The sequence below is a fragment of the Triticum aestivum genome, chromosome 2B, assembly GCF_018294505.1.
Source record: "Triticum aestivum cultivar Chinese Spring chromosome 2B, IWGSC CS RefSeq v2.1, whole genome shotgun sequence".
Lineage (NCBI taxonomy): Eukaryota > Viridiplantae > Streptophyta > Magnoliopsida > Poales > Poaceae > Triticum > Triticum aestivum.
In genome coordinates, this window is record NC_057798.1 from 147,632,769 (window position 1) to 147,656,338 (window position 23,570).

Genomic DNA, 23,570 nt, shown 5'->3' on the forward strand with positions numbered 1-23,570 from the left:
TTGACGGTCCGTAGCATGTTTTTGCCACGTGTTTTATTTACCTCTTCGGTGACCAGAAAGATCAACGGCATGTAATTACACACTGGTTGCATATATTTTTGTTTTGAAGGGAAATTCCAGCCAAAACAGATACTACTAGACAAATTCAGAAGCAAAGAACTGCAGAGCTTCAGAGTTCCTTCTTTTGGAGGGGGCGTTGACCTGAGAGAGGCATTCTGCTTCCTTCTTTCCGAAGCCACGGGCCCGGACCGCACCGGAGGGACCGAACCCAACCCCAAACGCAGTACCACCCTCCCTAATTAAAACCATCGCTCTCTCCCTTCGTCCCCATCTCTCCCCCCCCCCCCCCCTTCCCCCAAACCCTCCTCAGCTCGCCCGCGAGCGCGAGGTCCCGCTCCGAAACGCGACGCACGGCTCGTCCCCGTGCCGGAAAGATCGAACGCGCGCCCTCCTCCGCCGCTCCCCACCCTCCCCGCCCCTCAGTCGGCGGCGGCGGCGCCGGGTCGTCCCCTCCGGGCGCCGCAGATCCCCAAAACCCTAAGCCCTGGCGCGGTAGGGTTTGTCGTCCGCGCGTCCTCCAAGCGGGGCTGGGGCCGCCATGGCGCCCATCAACAGCTCCAACATGGAGATGCACTCGCAGAGGCTCTTCGAGCCCGACCTACGTACGCCCCCGCGTCCCCCTCCCCCCCATGCCCTGTTTATCTGTTTTCTTGTATGTGCTGGCCACCGCGTCAATTTTGCAGCCGTGCTTGCGCGACGCGCTCGCGATTTCACCCGGGGGGCGGCGGATCGTATGTAGTTTGCCCGCCCATTGTTTCCTCGCAACCTTTTTTTGTTTGTTTGCAGTTAGACTGTCGCTCTTGCAGTCCTGTTTACCTTACTGAATCTCCGCATTCCCCTTCTGGTGCATTTAAGTCTGTATCTTCTTTATACGGTGTGGATTAAATTTAATTAGAGGTATATTGCTCCCCAATGTACAATTTTGTAGTGTCAGGTTTCCGCTGCGTGGAACCGAATGAAGCTGCTCCATGTTTTTCTTAATTAATCTAGCATGTAGTTCTCCATCGTAGAATTTTGTCAAACGGCCTGCTCTCCAATTTCCTGTCGAAATTCACCATAAAGGAGTAAAGGAAACCTTTTTTTGTTCAATCCCAACTCCCAAGTTGCAAATTTTGAAAGCCATAATACTTTCTCTGGAGTTGCCTAATCATCAGTTTGTTGACTATTTTGCAGCTGTGCAAGTCCGGCTGCAGCTCGTGATGGAAGTTCGGGACAGCCTGGAGATGACACATACTCCGGATTACCTCAACTTCCTTCGATGCTACTTCAGGGCCTTCTCAGCCATCCTGAGCACCTACACCTCACCACAGGCCACCGAAAACGCTGAGCACAAGCTGCGCAATGTGGTGATCGAGATCCTCAACCGGCTTCCGCACAGTGAGGTGCTACGACCCTTTGTGCAGGATCTTCTCAAGCTCTCTCTCCGTGTGCTGACACAGGACAATGAGGACAATGCCCTTCTTGCCATTCGAATCGTATTTGACCTTCTCCGCAACTTCCGCCCTACTGTTGAGGCGGAGGTCCAGCCATTTCTTGATTTTGTTGTTGCAATATACCGCAACTTCAAATTTACTGTCAAGCATTTCTTCGATAACCCCAATGCCAGTGCCAATGTCATTCCCCCCGTGTCCAATCAGCATTTGGACCCCACTGCCGATGGCCCAGGCATGTTGGCAGTGCCAAGTGGTGGACAACTCAATCCAAGCGCACAGTCTTTCAAGATAGTTACCGAGAGCCCTCTTGTGGTGATGTTCCTCTTTCAGTTGTATGCCAAGCTGGTGCAGACAAATATCCCGTTCTTATTGCCACTCATGGTGGAAGCAATTGCTGAGAACGGGCCAGACAAGGTGCCGCCTCACCTGAAGACGCCCTTTGTTGAGTTAAAGGGTGCACAAGTCAAGGTAGGGCTTAGTTCACTATACTTCTGTTGCCTTGCCTGTGGAGTTCTTAACTGATTGATGGTTTGTGCTGCAGACATTGTCGTTTCTGACGTACCTGCTAAAAAGCAACGCAGATTATATAAAGCCATATGAGAACAGTATATGCAGCAGTATTGTGAAATTGCTTGTTACATGCCCCGCAGACTCAGTCTCCATAAGAAAGGTTACTATGACTTGCAAACTCCCTTAGTTAGGTGCTGCATCATGCATTATTTTTAAAACACTTCCATTTATGTAATTCCAGGAGCTGCTAGTTGGGCTGAAGCAAGTTCTCAACACTGAATACAGGCGTGGGCTGTTTCCCTTGATTGACACACTTCTTGATGAAAGGTAAATAAACCATTTCACTTCTTGAATGCTCACTACCATATTTTGTTCCATGATTTTTAAATGCGGAGGCAAGATGGTTTACCAAGCTGTGTGCTAGCTAGCTATTGATCTGATGTCATAACTCATGACCACCTGTTTCTTTCGGTGTTTCCTTTCGAAGTTACTTTTAGAGGGCTGAATATTTCTAGATATAGTCCAAATAAACATGGTCGCATAAACTCCTTTTCATTGAAGACAAGGATAATCCAAAGCAGTTGGAAACTAAGGAATTATAAAAAATCACCCCCCCCCCCCTTGATTTGGATTGGTTTGAACTCTTCAATTTTAGTTTGTAGAAAATCGCTGTAAAACTGTAAGCAGAGAAATACCATATCCACCGAGCTGTCAATGAGGCACTATGTGTTATGCTGAGCTTATCCTTCTTTTCTTATGGTTGCTGTGTTATAACTCAACTGGGTACATGGTAATCTTATGTCATTTATGTCCTGTTATGGATATTGGAGCACTTGATTGCTTGCTTTTTTGCCTGTCATGCGTTATTCTTGGTTTCAGACAAGTTTTAACTCTTGATGATTGCTTGTCTTCCAGGGTTTTGGTTGGCACAGGGCGAGTTTGTATCGAGACATTAAGGCCGCTTGCTTATACCCTTCTTGCAGAGTTGGTGCATTATGTTCGAGGAGACCTTTCCCTTCCGCTGGTTGATCTTATTCTTTAACTCTAGCATGTCAATCTTGTTACGTTAAAATATCTATTTTATTTCACAAGATCACAAATTTGGCACTGCTCAGTCAGAGGGCATGTCTGGCTTATGTCCAAAACATGCGTTACCAACATTTTGGGTATGGCCTAATTTTTGGTCATTGTTTGGATGCTTACCAATATTTTGACATGCCTTGCTCCTATGCCTATTTTAGTTTTTTTTCTTGCCAACATTGGCCAAATCATGGGCACGAGAAACCATGGCCAAAATTTTGGCCAGGTAGAATTTCTGTTTGGTAGACTTGGGCTTATAAAATCAAACGCACCCATAATTTCTGCAGTTCCATAGATTTTAGAGGGAGAACTACTATCTTATTTGCTCATTGTAAACACCATCAATATAAAGGCTTAGACAGCTAGTTGTTTCATTGATTAGGTGCTTTGTCAGATGTTTCTTCTGCTAGCTGTAACACAGATACAAGTATCTACGAGAGCAAAGATTAGGTGCTTTGTCAGATGTTTCTTCTGCTAGCTGTAACACAGATACAAGTATCTAATTTTCCTTGTTCAGCAAAGATTATGCAAGTATCTACAAGAGCAGACTTTTGCTTTGTTCTACTATATTCATGACTGAGTTTTGGGGATGTTTATACTAAAGCAGTAACTTCACTTTTGTGCAGTTGTCACGGATCATCTATTTGTTCTCTCGGAATATGCATGATTCTTCGCTAACTCTCGTAATTCATACGACGTCTGCCCGTCTAATGCTTAATCTGGTATGCGTACTATTCTTCCTTTCTTTAGTATAAAAAATGGCATTTACCAAGGATTTCAAATCATATTGGCTGCTGGAGGCAGGCGTCAGTGGGCTTAACCAGGCCAGCTGGACTTAGGTGGGTGTTTGGAAGGAGTGGAAAGGAGGGGATAAGAGGGGGATAGGGGAGGATGCGAGTGAAGTCACTGCCACCGTCACATCCGTTCCACGATAGTGGAGTAGCAGATCTTTAAAAAAAAATCCTTGAACATAGACCTTGAACTTGGGCTCGATCTCAATCATGGCTTTGCTGGCCTATGATGATGATGTCAGGATATGATGGTTGCCTGCCAACGATCACCTCTATCATCGAGTCTCCTCTCTACCTATTGTTATGTGTTCTGTGGCGGTGGCCTGCTGGGAGGGAAAATACATACGAAAAAAAGCAAGAGCTATCCCCTAACATCGCCAGATGGTCCAAACAATCACTCCTGCTACATTTTTGTGTTATTTCTTTTCCCATTCCCATTCCTTTTTCTTTTCTCTTCTCTTCTCCAAATATGCTTATCCTATATTATGTACTCCCTCCATCCCATAATGTAAGACGTTTTTTGACACTACGTGTAGTGTCAAAAAACACCTTACATTATGGGACTGAGGGAGTACCTTAAATTTTACATTAGGTAACCTTGGATGCTATGTCTCCTAACGTCCTACCAAAATGGTATATTTATTAAATAAAGTACTTGGTATCGTTTATTGTTTGTATTTGCACTGTCTACCTCTCGCTGAAGATGACCCTATGCACTTTGTTGTCCTGGTGCCCTGGGGTCGCCGTGATTTTCCAGATTGCCGAGATAACTCTAGTGACTTGTACATTACTTTTGTTGTTGAGTTTTTCCGTCTGTAATTCAATATTCATGCATTACCATAAAGCTAGACAGTAGTTTTAGTGAAGCTAGCGTTTGTAAACCGCTATTTTTCTGGTACCACTCTAGGTCGAGCCCATATATGAAAAAGGTGTTGACCAGCAAAGCATGGATGAAGCACGAGTATTGTTGGTAAGAATTGTTTGTTCATAATGCACACATCAAAGATTACTTTTTTCTTTAACAAATACTCCTGATTGGCCAATCACCAGGGGCGCATATTGGATGCATTTGTTGGGAAATTTAGGACACTGAAGCGCACAATTCCTCAGGTATATGGAAACTTCAGAATCTTTCTTCAATCCATTGGCACATTATATACACATGTCCACATTGGTTGGGTATTGCATTGCAATAATTCAAACTGCAAAACTACAGTACACAGCTATAAAACATAGGCAATAATGCTGCTATGTTCCAAAACAATGGGGCAGTTCTGCTCAGCTGAATCCCTGCAAGGTCTGTATGGAATGGAGTACGAGCTAGCTGTGTGAATTTCTAATGCAAATGTGTGTAGGAATGCGTTGGTAGTCTTGGTCCCTCTAATTTTTTGGTATGCAATTTATGTTCCACCCATATTAACTGTCGCTCAAACGAATGTATCTAGCACTGAAATATGGGACGGAGGGAGTACAAGTATACAACTATATACACAACAGAAGATTCATATTATCAGTGTCTCTAGCAGAAATCTACTTTCCATTCGGAATTTCCAAGGCCAAAGTGCAGGCCTTTTTTGCGTTGCAGTAAAGTAGCTATCATAAGATCTGCTCACTCTGCTAGTTACCGGCATGATATATTCTCCCTGCTGTCATTGCCTATCCACACGATATGTTTCTATTTGGCGGCATGCTTTACTTTGCCTGTTAAATATCCACAAAAGCAGGTGATGAGGTAGGAATAGCATGGAGAATAATGTTGTCTAGTACTCCTAATTGTTAAGGTGATGAGGTAGGAAAAGTAGGGTTGGCCTAAGGGCTCTGCTCACTCTGGCTAGGAGATAAGGTTTCTCATGTAGCTTTGTGTGATTGGCTGGGTGCCCTGTCTTGTTTGTATCTACATGTTTTACATATTTCCATCTTGTCCTGCAACAGAACATATCAGTTCTTAAGATTTCTATTATGAACAACAATGAAAGGTAGCTATCATTTACTTCAATTTCAGCTTCTTTATACATGAGAACTGAAAATGTAATGGTAGATTCATGTTGTGCTTATTAGTTACTAATATGTGTATCTCATGATCTACTTTTGAGCCATAGTATTAAATTGGCTTTCAAGCACCCATTATTACTGCGTCATTTCCATTTAGTGCTTTATATTATGTTACCTTACTCTTGTTCTCTGTAGTTGCTTGAAGAAGTTGAGGAAGGGAAGGAACGTCCAAATTTGAGAATGAAGCTCGAAGTCCCATTGCAGGTGTGTTTTATGTGATACAGCTGAACCTGATAAACCAAGCAACCATGAAATATAATTAGGTGTGTTTTATGTGATACAGCTGCTGCTTTGTTGTTGTTTATTAAACCATTTTGACATTTATTGCAGACTGTGTTGAATTTGCAACCACCCTTGGAGTATACGAAGGAGGTTAATGATTACAAAAGTCTGATAAGGACACTCGTAATGGGTATGCATTTTGATATACAGTATTCACACCATTCAAAGTTTTTAAGCGATGACATGCATCTTGTGGCTACACGTCTGAACTATCAATTTTCATATTGAACACACCAGGAATGAAGACAATAATTTGGAGTATAACCCATGCTCATTGGCCACGCCCACAGGTATTATGGACTCTCTGATTTGCTAAATACTCCCTCCGTCCCAAAATGTAACAAGTGTAAAAAATGGTCTTACATTTTGGGACGGAGGGAGTAGTAAATTTGGCCGCTTGTCATTTTCTTTGTGCTCTAGTCCTTAAGTTCTTATATCCTATCATGTGTTGTGCAGCAACAGAATCAGCAATCTGCTAATTTGTCAGTTCAACCCTTCAGGGGATTGCGGGAGGATGAGGTACATCACTCTGTCCGAACCTCTTTTCCTCTTGGTTTGATTTGAGTTTTTGTAATAAATCTTGACCATCTATTCTAGGTGCGGAAGACTTCAGGTGTTCTAAAATCTGGTGTTCACTGTTTAGCTCTATTTAAGGAGAAAGATGAAGAGAGGGACATACTGCAATGTTTTTCACAAATGCTAGCTATAATGGAAGCTCGTGATATCATGGATATGTTTTCCTTCTGCATGCCGGACCTCTTTGATTGCATGATAACCAACAACCAGCTTTTACACATATTTTCTTCCCTTCTGCAAGCTCCGAAGGTTCTTCGGCCCTTCACAGATGTATTGATTAATTTCCTTGTTAGCTCGAAGCTTGATGCTCTGAAACAACCAGATTCACCTGCAGCAAAGCTTGTCTTGCAACTTTTCCGCTTCTTGTTTATTGCTGCCGCAAAGGCTCCAGAAAGCTGCGAACGCACTCTTCAGCCACATGTGCCAGTAATAATGGAAGTTTGCATGAAGAGTGCCACTGAAGTTGAGAAACCTCTTGGTTACATGCACCTTCTCCGTAGCATGTTCCGTGCATTGAACAGTGCTAAATTTGATTCGTTGATGCGTGATCTTATTCCATCTCTTCAACCTTGCCTCAATTTGTTACTCTCGATGCTTGATGGGCCAACAACTGCAGATATGCGGGACTTGATTCTGGAGCTTTGCCTGATATTACCTGCCCGTTTGAGTTCGTTGCTACCTCACATTCCTCGTTTGATGAAACCTCTTGTTCTTGCTCTGAAAGGGAATGATGATCTTGTGAGCTTAGCTCTTTGTACACTTGAATTTTGGATTGATAGCCTTAATCCTGATTTTCTGGAACCTAGCATGGCCAGTTTAATGTCTGAGGTCATTCTTGCTTTATGGTCTCACTTAAGGCCCCTTCCCTACAAATGGGGTACAAAGTCCTTGGAACTTTTAGGTAAGCTAGGCGGTCGAAACAGGCGATTTCTGAAGGAGCCCCTAGCACTTGAATGCAAAGAAAATCCGGAACATGGACTTCGTTTAGTTCTGACTTTTGAGCCTGCAACACCATTTTTAGTTCCTCTGGACAGATGCATACATTTTGCTGTTGGTGCTGTTATGCAAGGTAATGGTATGGAAGCTTTCTACAGGAAACAGGCTCTTCAGTTTATTCGAGTATGCTTGAACTCTTTGTTAAATTTGAGGGAAAATGTACCCGCGGAGGGTGTGAGCTCTGGAGTTCTTGGGCATCTGCTCATTTCTTCATTAGATCCCTCAAGGCGTCGCAACGATGCTTCAGATATGAAGGTTGGTATACTATTTAAGGCTCCCCTCAAGTCATCCTGTGTATACTATTGAGCACTAGCATTAAATATTAATATGCACTCCCCCCTTTCTCCTCTTGATGTCCTTTAGAATGCATGAGTCTACTACTCCCTCCGTCCCATATTAATTGTCCCTCAAATGGTTGTATCTAGACGTATTTCAATGCTAGATACATACGTTTGAGCGACAATTAATATGGGAAGGAGGGAGTAATAAACTAAAAGCCACTATTAATAATTATCATTTTGAATTAGTAATTTCTACTAAACTAACCTACAAGTGAATGCATCTTCATTCTTCGGATTATACTGGGCCTTTTATCATTGCCAAGTTGGCACATGTGATTTTTGGGCTGCATGCAGTATCTGCACTTCTGATTGTAGCTAACTGCAACTAGGGGTTTAATAAGGTGTTGTCACACTGGCAATGCTATGCATATACTCCCTCCGTTCCAAAATATTTGTCTTTCTAGGCATTTCAAATGAACACAACATACGGATGTATGTAGACATATTTTAGAGTGTAGATTCACTCATTTTGCTCTGTACGTAGTCACTTGTTGAAATCTCTAGAAAGATAAATATTTCGGAACGGAGGGAGTAGATGTTTTAGATTCCTATTTGCAGATCTGTTGATCACTTAGCCTTAAGTTTTAGTGATCCATGTCCAAAGCAAAATGTCATAGATTAGTGGTAATTGATTCTGGACTTGGAACCATAGTTTTTTTTTTTGGCCTCTGTGTTCTAGCCATCTTATTGTTTCTTACTGGTGCTTCCCTTTATTTTATCTGTTTTTAGGGAGATTTAGGTGTGAAGACAAAGACACAGTTATTGGCAGAAAAATCTGTTTTCAAGGTTTTGCTTGTAGCCATCATCGCCGCTAAAGCTGATACCAGTCTTCAAGATGAGAAGGATGACTTTGTTGTTGATATATGCCGGCATTTTGCTATACTTTTCCATGTTGATTCGTCATCGTCCAATCAATCTGGATTTGGGCAGCCAATTGGTTCGTCCCTCTCATCTAGCATCACCATGGGGTCTAGACCAAGAAGCACCACATCATCTAATCTCCGGGAGTTGGACCCTTTAATATTTTTGGATGCATTAGTTGAAGTTCTATCTAGTGAAAACCGTCAACATGCAAAAGCTGCTCTATCTGCTTTGAATACTTTCGCTGAGACACTAATCTTTCTCGCACGGATGAAACACACTGGTGTGCTAAGAGGAGGCCCAAGCACTCCTATGCTTGTTTCTAGTCCATCTTTGAATCCAGTATATTCTCCTCCCCCGAGTGTGCGGGTTGCCGTGTTTGAGGAACTATTGCCCCGATTATTGCACTGTTGTTATGGTAGCACGTGGCAAGCTCAGATGGGTGGTGTAATAGGCCTTGGAGCATTGGTTGGTAAAGTGTCTGTGGAAACCCTATGTATCTTTCAGGTCAGAGTTGTACGTGGACTTATATATGTTCTTAAGAGGCTTCCAGTGCATGCAAACAAAGAGCAGGAGGAGACAAACCATGTCCTAACACAAGTGTTACGGGTAGTAAACAACGCAGATGAAGCAAACAGTGAACCCCGCAGACAAAGTTTCCAGGGAGTTGTTGAGTTTCTTGCTTTTGAGCTGTTTAACCCCAATGCTTCAATTGTTGTGAGAAAGAATGTGCAGGCATGCTTATCACTGCTTGCAAGTAGGACTGGCAGTGAAGTCTCTGAATTGCTCGAGCCTTTGTATCTACCATTGCTTCAGCCTCTGATTTCACGACCTCTGCGTTCAAAGAACGTTGAGCAACAGGTTTCCTTGGATTTCTAACCTTTTACTCATCCAGACTAAACTTTTACAATATCAGTTGATAGATTTCTTTTCTTTTCTTTTTGTCACAGGTGGGTACTGTTACAGCCCTGAACTTCTGTCTAGCACTAAGACCACCTCTTCTGAAGTTGTCGCCTGAGCTCGTCAATTTTTTGCAAGAAGCACTGCAAATTGCAGAGGCTGATGAAACAGTATGGGTCACCAAGCTGATGAATGCCAAAATAGTCATGACATGGAATAAACTAAGAACTGCATGCATTGAACTGCTCTGTACTGCGATGGCTTGGGGAGATCTGAAAGCTCCAATTCACAGTGAATTGCGGGCAAAGATTATCTCAATGTTTTTCAAGTCTCTGACATGTAGGACAACTGAAATTGTCAATGTTGCCAAGGAGGGACTTCGTCAGGTAACGTTTATCTGCAGTTATGTTTTGTTATATTGACACTTTGCGATGGAAATCAGAATATTTGCTAATTCTTAGCCTTTTGTTTCTTAATCTCTGCTTTACTACTCCCTCCGTCTAGGTGAGTAAGTCATTTTAGGTTGTGCACCGTGACCAAGGAGGAGGGGAAAACAAGAAAACTTAATGTTCATTTGTTAATTAATAGCATTGCATGCAATGAACTAACCACTGCATGTCGTGTTTGGTAGTCTCAAGTTATTAAAAGCATGCACACCTTACTTCTCTTATTGGTTGATATGTCAAGAAACAAGAAACGAGGTAGAATTTAATGCACCGCGCCTAAGTGTTTTGGGATTATTTGGTTTTCGTAAGATGACTTACACACCTAGACGGAGGGAGTAATAACTATTTCAACATAAAAAATGTTTTCCATGTGTTTTGCTCTCACTTGTAATTGCATTTATAGGTTGTTCAGCAACAGAGGATGCCAAAAGATCTTTTACAGAGTAGCTTAAGGCCCATCTTAGTTAACTTAGCACAGACAAGGAGTCTCACCATGCCATTACTCCAAGGATTGGCCCGTCTGCTTGAATTACTGTCAAATTGGTTCAATGTAACTTTGGGTGCAAAGTTATTGGATCACTTGAAAAAATGGCTGGAGCCAGAGAAGCTTGCCCAGAGTCAAAAATCTTGGAAAACTGGAGATGAACCAAAAATAGCTGCAGGTGACATATTTTGCTATGTTCCTTCATCATGTATTCTATTTCTCTCAAATAGGATATTGTGTGTGGGAAGGATTACATGCCACTCTACATTTATAAACCATATTTTATTGTACAACATTTGGTCACAAGACTTAACTAACTTTGTGAGTTGTGACATATTTTACATGAACCTACTTAGATATAGATGATTATAATCTTCATTGAGAAATATCCGATTCATTTAAAAATAGTGATCCAATGTGAAGTCATCCTTGTATTGTTTGGCAAAATCGTGTTGTCCTCATTCCTAACTTTTTTTTTGCTTGGTAGTTTTATATGGTCTTATGTAATGTTTTTTCTTTGCTTGGGCAGCTATGATTGAGCTTTTTCACCTTCTCCCTGCGGCGGCGAGCAAGTTCTTGGATGACCTTGTCACCTTGGTAATAGATTTGGAGAGCGCACTTCCTGAAGACCAATTTTATAGTGAAATCAACAGCCCGTACCGTGCTCCACTCTCCAAGTTTTTGAACCGCTATGCTGTGGAGGCTGTGGACTATTTTCTTGCTCGATTAAGTCATCAAAAGTATTTCAGAAGGTAGACACTTTACCAGATCATGCGTTTATCGATGATGTATGAATAGTACTACTTTGTGCAATAATGGGAAGCTTCAAAAGCACAGTTTAGTACTTCAAAATAACTTGGGTAGATTAATTAACTTCAAAGACTTTTAGCTGGCTTAATCCAGAAATTATTTTTTGGGTTATTATGGATTCATTTTTACATGTGTTTTCAAAACTGTACTTTACCACTGTACCTTCATAATCCAGAGGGAATGACTTTAGGCATTCTGCAAGTGCAATGCACATTTTTTGCAACATATCTCTGAAATTACACCGACCAGGTGATTGAAATAATAGGCTGGTAAAAAATATTATCCCCCAAATCATTCTTCCAGTAGATTGTCGTTATCTTCTGACATCTTGTTGTCCCCTTCAAAGTTATATTGGGAGATATACATATGTGAACAGCCTTTGGTCCTGTGACGTTATCATCTTTGAAATGCACCTCTTGCTCCTATGATTAACATAGGGGTAATTATATTTATCACGTCCAAAAATTGATTAATTCTTCCTTTTTGAAAATACAGGTTTATGTACATAATCTGCTCTGATACTGGGGAATTACGGGATGAACTTGCGAAGTCACCTCAAAAGATACTTGCTAGTGCCTTTTCACAGTTTAACTCTCAGACTGAAGCAGGTGCTGCTCAACTACCATCCTCGGGACCTGGTAATCAGTTGTTGTCCTCGGTAAAGGATGAAGGAGCTGGAGCCACAACCAATAGTTTTACTGTCCAATCTTCATCAAACATGGTTATTGGTTCAGATAGTTATTTCAATGGATTAGAACTTATCTCGACCCTTGTGAAATTGATGCCCGAGTGGCTCCGTGACAACAGGGATGTCTTCGACACATTGCTGCTTGCTTGGAAATCACCTGCAAGAATTGCTCGCCTGCAGAACGAGCAGGAATTGAGTTTACCCCAGGTAGGTGTTTTCACTTTCCACTTACTCCTGATGCCTTTGTACACTGGTCATGTACAGCATCTTTGATATTTTGACCGCTGCCTTTCCGGTTTTAACCTTTCTTAATTTTCTGTTTTGTGCATTACTTATATTTAGTTTCCTGCATTCTTTGCTTTGCTTCTGTCATCTTTCTGTGTATCAGATCATATTTGGCTATTAGCTGGACTTTTTTTTCGAATTCTGTATTTTGTTTTCAGATGTTCGTTACTTCAGTTTTGGCCTCTCTTTTTGCAACATCAATTTATGCCACAAGAAAAATAATAATCTGTCGGCAATTTTTGTGCTCCACAGATCCTTCTGAAATGCTACTTCAGTACCCTACCAGTGGTGCAGTTTGACAATCCTAACTTCCTAAGCAATTAGTACGATCATATGGATATTATTTCTGATTTCTGCATTATCTGAATACTCTGCTGCATTGAGGAAATCCATTTTGGCTCTAGGGAGCACATGCTCCTGCGTGCCAAAAATGGACTTTACAAATGTCAATTTTTTTTGAAAAAAAGATGTGTTCATTGTCAAACCCAAATGGTACATGCAAATTTCCAGGGGAAAAACTTAAGCATTTTGACCTGTGCAAAAAAACAAAACAAGTCGAACGCCAAATGTTACAAATTTTGTTTTTTTCACCGACGAAGCACTGCTATCCCATATGGCATGAAAATTGTCAAGCACACTTGCTACACTAATAGGAACATCTACGAAATTTTTCAGAATTTTTGAAATTTATTTACTATTTATTTTGATTTTACTGTTCATTAGGGAGCATATGCTCCTGAGAGCCAAAAATCCGCGCACTGAGCTTATTCACTCCGATGCACATACTTCCTCTTGCACTGAGTGCTTATTCACTCCTATGCACATACTTGCTCATAATTGAAGTTTGGTAGTTGAGTTCCTGTTGCAAGACACTTTACTCCTTTGCAACTTATTAATGCTGTGGTAAATATTGTGAGTTACTTTGATCCCTTAGCATATTGCAGATTTGCACATTCTATCCAGATCTTGTTTTTTTAATATATTTGCTTTCTGACCAGGTGATGGAAAGCAAACGGCTCATAAAATGCTTCCTGAATTACTTAAGGCACGATCGTACTGAAGTTAGTGCACTCTTTGATATGCTATCAATATTCTTGTACCGAAGCCGAATAGATTATAGCTTTCTGAAGGAATTTTATGTCATAGAGGTAACCCCATTTCTTGTTTCTAATTCGTGCAAGTTGTTCGCTTGTATTTTCTGAGTGCTTACCATTTCTTACACATTTACATGTTGCATTTAGGTTGCTGAAGGATATGCTCCAAATTTGAAGAAAACTATCCTGACCCACTTTCTGAACATATTCCAACTAAAACAGTATGGGCAAGATCATTTGGTTGTTGCTATGCAGATACTCATTCTTCCAATGCTAGCTCATTCTTTCCAAAACGGACAAAGTTGGGAAGTTGTTGATCCTTCTATAGTTAAAATTATTGTTGACAAGCTTCTTGATCCTCCGGAAGAGGTGAACTATAGTCCACTCCTTAATACATGCCTGGTCTTTTTCTCTTCATGAGGGTAATGGGATTTTTTTTCATGTGTCTAGGTCAGTGCTGAATATGACGAGCCTTTAAGAATAGAACTCCTTCAACTTGCCACATTACTTCTGAAGTATCTTCAGAATGACCTTGTTCACCATCGAAAGGAACTCATAAAGTTTGGCTGGAACCATCTTAAACGTGAAGACAATTCCAGCAAACAGTGGGCCTTTGTGAACGTGTGCCATTTCTTAGAGGCATATCAAGCCCCTGAAAAGATAATTCTACAGGTAGGTTAACATAAATTTCTCCTGTAACAATTGTGCATCGTTATCGTTACCAGCTTATCCAGCAAGCCAGTCTGACCTGTTATATTGCCCAGGTTTTTATTGCTCTATTACGGACATGCCAACCAGAAAATAAGTTGCTAGTAAAGCAAGCTCTTGATATCCTTATGCCTGCTCTGCCTAGAAGACTCCCTCCTGGGGATACTCGCATGCCAATATGGATCAGATACACGAAGAAAATCCTTGTGGAGGAAGGCCATTCTATTCCCAACATGATTCACATATTCCAGCTTATTGTTCGCCATGCAGAACTGTTCTATAGTTGCAGAGCACATTTTGTTCCCCAGATGGTTAACTCTCTTAGTCGTCTTGGATTACCATACAACACAACTGCTGAAAACCGACGTCTTGCAATCGAACTTGCTGGATTGGTAGTGGCGTGGGAGAGACAGAGGCAGAGTGAAATGAAAGTTGTGCAGGAAAGTGAGAGCCAGAATCAGATTGTTGATATGCTTAGCCCTACTGTTATTGGTGGTGATCCAAAACGCTCTTCAGATGTTCCCATGTTTGCTGATGATCTGAGTAAGAGGGTAAAGGTTGAGCCAGGCTTACAACCTCTTCCTGTGATGTCACCTGGTGGGGCATCCATACCTAATATTGAAACACCAGGATCTTCTGGGCAACCGGATGAGGAATATAAACCCAATGCTGCAATGGAAGAGATGATTATTACTTTCCTTATAAGGGTGATTATCTTTCTTAGTTTTATGCCTTTTGTTTTAAATAACACACTAAGCTGCATCAGTAGATTGTGTGCGTTAAAATGATAATTTTCTTTCAAAATACGTGCATGTTTCTAAGGTATACCTCTTGTTTAGTGGTGTTGTATACTTGCGGCATATATCACAATTTGATAACCTGTGCTTTCTCCCCTTAAGGGGACCTGTGGATTAGCTGGCTCATTGCTCTTTTGTCATATAGCACTATAAACAATCAGCATGTCCACGTCACATTTTGTATTTGGTTTGAAGTAGTGGATACTCATATAAATTCATTGATTTGGAGAATAGGTGTCACTGGTGATTGAACCCAAGGAAAAAGAATCTAGTTCAATGTACAAGCAAGCTCTTGATTTGCTGACACAAGCTTTGGAAGTCTGGCCCAATGCCAATGTTAAATTCAATTATCTCGAGAAGCTGCTTGGGAATCTGACACCCTCCCAGTCAAAGGACCCTGCAACGGCGCTTGCACAGGGTCTTGATGTTATGAACAAAGTCTTGGAAAAACAACCCCGCCTCTTCATTCGGAATAACATCAATCATATTTCTCAAGTAAGTTACTTCAGAATTATCTCTCTTCTCTTGACAAGGTCTTCCTTAGATTCCTATTTTTGAGGGGGTTCTAGACAGATGTTTCTAATCTTTGATATGTTCTGTGAATTCTTGTGCTTAGATACTGGAACCTTGCTTCAATAACAAAATGCTGGATGCTGGAAAGTCCCTTTGTTCCTTGCTAAAGATGGTATTCAGCGCTTTTCCACTTGAAGCGGCTACGACACCGCAGGATATAAAAATGTTGTATCAAAGGGTTCAAGATCTCATTCAGAAGCATCTTGCTGCTGTGACAACTCCACAGATAACACTCGAAGCTAGCAATGCTAACTCTATAATAAGCTTTGCACTGTTTGTCCTCAATGCACTTGCAGAAGTACAAAAGAATTTCATTGATCCATTTATTGCGCTGCTTCTTCGTGTCCTGCAACGTCTTGCACGTGATATGGGATCTTCTGCTGGCAGCCATGCCCGACAAGTATGTTGACTTAATTTTGTTATGTTTTTAAACTTACCTTAGTGCACTAATACGCTAACATATTTTGCTGCAAGCAATCTGCATTTTTGATCTCTTATCCTTGGATCTCACTTATCTTTTACTTGTATGACTGTAGCAAACCTTATTATTGATTAATTATATTTGGTGAACTGAATAAACAGTGACATCAAGATAACTTATCTAGGGTGAAACACATGTCACTTTAATTTAGTTGTCCAGCAAACTTTGTCGCATCATGTACCCACATAATACCCCCGTCCGGGTTTATTGGCCCCCTTTGTATTTTGTATACGTTGTATGTCAAAGAGTTTGACCCAAAAATACAAGGGGGACTAATAAACCCAGGCGGAGCTTAGTACATTATTGACTAGTTGTCACTCTACCCTTAATTGTCAGCGCTATAGTCTGTTTCAGTCTCAGCTTCCACTTTGTACCTTAGTTTTCTTTTGGTTATTTTTTTCCTACGACCTACAACTTTTTACGTTAGAATTAGAATTACCCATTTAATGACTAAACCTACTATTTGTTATTATTGTTTAACTATGTGGTTTGGTTCCTATTCCATGCACAAATTTTCTGACAAGACTCGGTGAACACTTGTTTGATTAACCTTGGCAATTGACATTGCAATACTTTTAGGGACAGAGGCCTGAAATGGATTCAGCTGTTAGTTCGCGTCCTACTGTGGATTCTACTGTCATATGTAACATGAAGACTGTCCTAAAGCTCATAAGTGAGAGGGTGATGGGCTCTTCTGAGTACAGACGAAATATGGGACAAATACTTCAAACACTTCTTTCAGAGAGAGGCACCGATTCCAGTGTTCTTCTATGCATACTAGACATGATAAAAGCTTGGATTGAGGATGACTACAGACTTGTTTCATCAGCTGGCTCTGTTAGTTCTCTTAACCCAAAAGATATAGTAACTTATCTTCAGAAGTTATCAATGGTTGACAGGAAAAGTTTCTCCTCATCCGCACAAGAAGAATGGGATGCAAAGTATCTGCAGCTTCTTTATTCACTTTGTGGTGATTCTACCAAGTAAGAACATCTCTATGCAGTAAGTTTTTATTAGTAGTTTTTGGTTTCTATTTGATATTTATTTGTTTGTGCAGATATCCATTGGCTTCCAGGCAAGAGTATTTTCATAAAGTTGAGAGACAATACATGCTTGGATTTAGGGCTAAAGATCCAGAAATGAGGAAGCGGTTCTTCAGGCTTTACCATGACTACGTGGGAAAGACGTTATTTGCTAGATTGCAATTTATAATACAGACTCAGGACTGGGAAGCAGTGAGTGATGTTTTCTGGTTGAAGCAAGGCTTGGATCTCATTTTAGCTATATTAGTTGAAAATGAACCAATTTCTCTTGCCTCAAATTCTGCTCGACTTACCCCGCTTACGATAGTGGGTCCAGTTCCAGATCGCATTATCATGCCACAGCAGGTTCCTGATGCTCATGAAAGCTTGGATGGCACTTCCCTGTCATTTGATTCTCTTACGATGAGGCATTCTCAGTTCTTAAATGAAGCAAGCAAGCTTGTGGTAAATACCATTCTAAACTTTCGTAGACAGGCTAATCTGGATGGGGCTATGTTTTTATTTAACCCTTTTGCCAGTTTTGCTTGCAAGAAATCTTTGTCTTGAATGTAATCCATGTTAAGAACTAATTCCTTTGTTACCTGTAATTTATGCAGGTGGCAGATGTCATGGCTCCATTGAAAGAACTTGCTTTTGCTGATCCCAATGTTGCTTATCATCTGTGGGTTCTTGTCTTTCCAATTGTTTGGGTTACTTTACAGAAAGATGAACAAGTTGCGCTAGCCAAGCCAATAATTGCACTTCTATCAAAAGACTACCATAAGAGGCAGCAGGGATGCAGGCCTAATGTAGCCCAAGCACTTCTTGAAGGTCTTCATTTGAGCCACCCTCAACCACGCATGCCGAGCGAGCTTATCAAATATATTGGAAAAACTTGCAATGCCTGGCACACTTCAATCGCATTACTTGAGAGTCACATGCTGCTTATGAATGAGGCTAAATGCTCCGAGTCACTGGCGGAGTTATACAGGCTTCTGAATGAGGATGACATGAGGTATGGATTATGGAAGAGAAGATCAATCACTGCAGAAACTAGAGCTGGGCTATCACTTGTCCAGCATGGATATTGGCAGCAGGCGCAAACCCTCTTTTACCAGGCAATGATCAAAGCAACTCAGGGCACATACAATAATACCGTCCCAAAAGCTGAAATGTGTCTGTGGGAAGAACAGTGGTTGTCTTGTGCAACTCAGTTAGGCCAGTGGGAAGTATTGGCTGATTTTGGAAAAGGTGTGGAGAATTATGAGATTCTTTTGGACTGCCTCTGGAAGGCGCCTGACTGGACATATATGAAGGAGCATGTAATTCCGAAAGCTCAAGTAGAAGAGACACCAAAGTTACGCCTGATTCAAGCATTTTTCACTCTTCATGACAAAGGTACTAATGGTGTTGGAGAAGCTGAGAACCTCGTTAGCAAAGGTGTTGAACTCGCACTAGAACAGTGGTGGCAGTTGCCTGAGATGTCTGTGCAGTCCCGAATGCCTCTGCTGCAGCAGTTTCAGCAGTTGGTTGAAGTGAAAGAATCCTCTAAAATACTTCTTGACATTGCAAATGGGAATAAACCAGCTTCAGGGAACTCCGGTGCCAGTTCAAATCACCAGAATTCATTTGCTGATCTCAAGGATATCCTTGAGACATGGAGACTTAGGACTCCTAATGATTGGGACAATACGACTATTTGGTATGACCTGCTCCAATGGAGGAATGAAATGTACAATTCGGTAATAGATGCGTTCAAGGATTTTGGCCAAACAAATCCTCAACTTCATCATCTTGGTTACCGAGACAAGGCTTGGAATGTGAACAAGCTTGCTCACATCACTCGCAAGCATGGTCTTCCTGATGTTTGTGTTACTATACTTGATAAGATGTATGGGCATGCTACAATGGAAGTCCAGGTGACTGTCTCTACCACTAAAAATTTGTATTACTGCACACTCCTCATCCAATGTCTATTTTACTAGTTTGCGTTCTGATCTGATTGCAGGAAGCATTTGTGAAGATATGCGAACAAGCTAAGGCATACTTAGATATGAAAGGCGAACTAGTCAGTGGTCTTAACTTGATCAATAATACCAATTTGGAATTTTTCCCGGTGAAAAATAAAGCAGAAATATTTCGTCTGAAAGGCGACTTCATGTTGAAAATGAATGACTGTGAGAATGCAAATGTTGCATATTCAAATGCAATCACCCTTTTTAAGCATTTGCCAAAAGGGTGGATTAGCTGGGGAAATTATTGTGACATGGTATGGATATGATCCTCTTTATTAACAATGCCCGTTCAGTTTACAGATTTGTTGAGTAATTATGATTGTGTGCCTTTACGCAGATTTTCAAAGAAACACAAGAAGAGGTTTGGCTTGAGTATGCCGCAAGTTGTTTCTTCCAAGGCGTTAAATATGGAGTTTCGAACTCAAGGAGCCATCTAGCTCGAATTCTCTATCTTCTCAGCTTTGATACGCAAAATGAACCAGTCGGAAGGGCTTTAGATAAATATCTGGAGCAGCTGCCCCATTGGGTTTGGCTTTCTTGGATCCCTCAATTGTTGCTATCATTACAGAGAAATGAAGCTCAACACTGCAAATTGGTTTTGTTGAAGATAGCTCAAGTTTATCCACAGGTAAAATAAATGCTTTAACTTTCTTGTTATTGAACTTCTTGGACTAAAAAAAAGCATATTCTTGTCTCTGGATGTACATATCTGAAAGTTGTTCATGCAGGCCTTGTATTATTGGCTTCGTACATACTTGATGGAGCGGCGTGATGTTGCTACTAAAACTGAAATGGGAAGAAATATGTTGGCTCAGCAGCGCATGCAACAAGCTATGTTGGCAAACAATGCTGCGAATAACAGCAGCGCGGGTGGTAATTTGACTTCTGACAACCAGGTTCATCAGGCCGCCCAGTCAGGTGGTGCTACAGGTTCTCATGAGGGGGGCAACCTCCAAGGACAAGAGGTGGACAGATCTGCTGTTGAAGGTGGTACAAGTACCAGTCATGATCAAGGTCAACAGAGTGCAGAGGGTTCACAAAATGCACTAAGACGTAACAATGGACTTGGCTGGGTCACTTCTGCAGCAAGTGCGTTTGATGCTGCAAAGGATATCATGGAAGCTCTTAGGAGCAAGCATACCAATCTAGCCAACGAACTTGAGGTAAGAAATAACAAAGTAGTTTAATGAGAAGAAGATTATTCATATTGATGTACATATCTCAAAAGCGTGGTAGAGGTGATATATTATTTCTAAACCACTAGCTGTTCTCTAATTATAGAGTAAATAGGTTTGGGCTGTTTGCACATTTTTAAGGAAATTTGTTAAACAATGGCACCTTTTAAAATCGGCAGAAAGCTGTGATGCTTATGTACAATAGTTCGTCTATTATGAAGGTTTATAATCTAATATTTCATGCTTGTTTCAGCTTTTACTGTCTGAAATTGGGTCAAGATTTGTTACTCTTCCTGAGGAAAGACTTCTTGCTGTGGTTAATGCACTGCTTCATCGCTGCTACAAGTATCCAACTGCAACCACAGGCGAGGTTCCGCAATCTCTCAAGAAGGAGCTTTCTGGTGTGTGCAGGGCTTGCTTTTCACAAGATGCTGTTAACAAACACGTTGATTTTGTTAAGGAGTACAAGCAAGATTTTGAGCGTGACCTTGACCCAGATAGTGCTACTACATTTCCATCAACCCTTGCTGAACTTACTGAGAGATTGAAGCACTGGAAGAATATTCTGCAGAGTAATGTTGAGGACAGATTTCCTGCTGTATTAAAGCTAGAGGAAGAAAGTAAAGTACTTAGGGATTTTCATGTTGTTGATGTAGAACTTCCGGGGCAGTATTTTACAGATCAGGTTGGTCCTAATTCTTTTGAACTATTTCATTCATGTTCTGTTTAGATGAAGATAATGCTCCACATTCTTTTGAAAGTTTTATACTACCCACCAGTTCTTGACTGTACTACTCGCCACACTGGTTATTGTTTGTATTATCTCACTTTGCATTTCTTTTGCAGGAGGTTGCACCTGACCACACTGTCAAGTTGGACAGAGTTGGACCTGATATACCAATTGTGCGGAGGCATGGTAGTAGCTTTCGGCGCCTGACACTTATTGGTTCTGATGGTTCACAGCGCCATTTTATTGTTCAGACATCATTGACGCCGAATGCTCGGAGTGATGAAAGAATGCTGCAGCTTTTCCGTGTGCTAAACAAAATGTTTGACAAACACAAGGAGTCTAGACGTCGCCATCTTGCTATCCATACCCCGATAATTATTCCTGTTTGGTCTCAGGTGAACTAACCCCCCGGCTCTGCCCTATTCTTTACCTGATAATAATCTGTTATCCTGAACTTTTAGGTTCAAGGTAGCATGTAATGAACATGTCTTGACATTGCTGCAATTTATGTTATTCAGGTTCGGATGGTAGAGGATGATTTGATGTACAGCACTTTCCTTGAGGTTTATGAAATCAACTGTGCACGGCATAACAGAGAAGCTGATTCACCTATAACAATTTTTAAAGAGCAGCTAAATCAAGCCATCTCAGGGCAGGTTTCTCCCGAACAAGTGGTGGAACTGCGTTTGCAAGCATACAATGAAATTACTAAAAGTATTGTAAACGATAATATCTTCTCCCAGTACATGCACAAGATTCTGCCAACTGGCAACCACCTTTGGACTTTCAAGAAACAGTTTGCAATCCAAGTGGCTCTGTCCTGCTTCATGTCATACATGTTGCAGATTGGTGGCAGGGCTCCTAACAAAATTCTGTTTGCGAAAAATACTGGGAAGATATTCCAGACTGACTTCCATCCAGGTATTCTTCTTGATGATCATTAATCTTTCTTTTTGAGGGACAATAATCAATCTATGTAAATATGGCATGTGGAACTTGATCACTCACATTTGATAAATTTTTTTTTTTGCAGCTTATGATCCAAATGGATTGATTGAGTTCAATGAGCTAGTTCCATTTAGGCTGACACGCAACATGCAAGCTTTCTTCTCAAATTTTGGCGTTGAAGGTCTCATCGTTTCTGCCATGTGTTCTGCTGCCCAGTCTGTGGTTTCACCTAAAGTGAGTATTTCCACCCACCATAGGTGATTCTTGTAGGATATATTCTCTAAGACTAAAGAGTAGATAGGATCTTATCTTGGTACCGATTCTGCTTGAAGATTCATTATAGGGTGCATCTATTTAGTTTTATTGCATGTGCCACATGTTGAGATTGCTACTATTATGATTTTCAGCAAACCCAACACATATGGCATCATCTGGCTATGTTTTTCCGCGACGAGCTGCTATCTTGGTCATGGAGAAGGCCGCTTGGCATTCCGTCTGTTCCAGTTGCCGCTGGAATGATCAACCCATTGGATTTCCAGCAAAAGGTTATACACAATGTGGATCACGTCATCAACCGTATCAAATCCATATCACCACATTATCTTGCTGACGAGGTATGCAGTTTCTTGAAGATGCTTTTTGCGTGCCGCTTGATCATTGCAGACAACATTTAAGTTGTGCGATCTCTGACCATACTCTTGGTTTTTCAGGAGGAGAGCACAACAGAACCGCCCCAGTCTGTCCAAAGAGGCGTTACAGAACTGGTGGAATCGGCGCTATCTTCGAGGAACCTGTGCATGATGGATCCGACGTGGCACCCGTGGTTCTGAGGGATGCGAATCACATTTTGTAGCCTAATGAGCAAGTAGTGTCTCCCTAGTTAATATCTCCTGTAGTCCTGTGAATATAACCTTATGTAGCAGAACCGGTCCGCTAGCTTGTATCGTGTTCGTGTAGATAAAGGAGGAAGCTGGGGTTGCAGCTCTGTTTTCCTGCCGGTATTGACATAGTCTGATTTTGTTGGTTTAGCTGGGCAGCATGAATGAACCAACGGTAACATGTCCAATTTCGAAACTGAGACATGACTCCTAGAGAATGAGATTCAACAAATAATTGTTGTGACTTTCGTCATAATTGTGGCAGACGAATCCTGTCTCTTGGATGTTGCACGATGTATTCTCTTTCTTGCAGACTGTCTTTACAAACTTGGGCTGTGCTCCCTTCGCCCGCGTTTGATCCTTTCGTTTCGAGAGAAAGTTTGACCATACATATGCATGTAACACCCCCTCCGTTCCTAAGTCTTTGTAGAGTTTCTACTATGAACTTCCTAAATATAAGTCTTTGTAGAGATTCTACTATAAACTAGATACGGATGTATATAGATGCATTTTAAATATGGATTCATTCACTTTACTCCTTATGTAGTTCACCT

General features: G+C 41.3%; 1 protein-coding gene across 1 annotated transcript; it reads left to right on the forward strand.

The window, feature by feature from the left end:
• The first annotated feature begins 347 nt into the window (after window positions 1-347).
• On the forward strand, window positions 348-23,269 carry LOC123043982 (transcription-associated protein 1). The gene is made up of 36 exons (XM_044466600.1): window positions 348-662; window positions 1,234-1,961; window positions 2,035-2,163; window positions 2,245-2,330; window positions 2,919-3,027; window positions 3,710-3,805; window positions 4,782-4,844; window positions 4,925-4,984; window positions 6,062-6,130; window positions 6,257-6,338; window positions 6,446-6,498; window positions 6,665-6,727; window positions 6,806-8,035; window positions 8,851-9,843; window positions 9,933-10,268; window positions 10,732-10,990; window positions 11,342-11,564; window positions 12,118-12,517; window positions 13,594-13,743; window positions 13,837-14,058; window positions 14,140-14,361; window positions 14,454-15,104; window positions 15,429-15,689; window positions 15,811-16,167; window positions 16,828-17,231; window positions 17,306-17,735; window positions 17,888-19,189; window positions 19,279-19,539; window positions 19,623-19,913; window positions 20,014-20,448; window positions 20,714-21,145; window positions 21,307-21,585; window positions 21,709-22,111; window positions 22,224-22,372; window positions 22,546-22,752; window positions 22,849-23,269. Exons 1-36 carry the CDS (start codon window positions 599-601, stop codon window positions 22,966-22,968), a joined length of 11,619 nt encoding a protein of 3,872 aa, XP_044322535.1. The 5' UTR covers window positions 348-598; the 3' UTR covers window positions 22,969-23,269.
• Window positions 23,270-23,570: the final 301 nt, after the last annotated feature.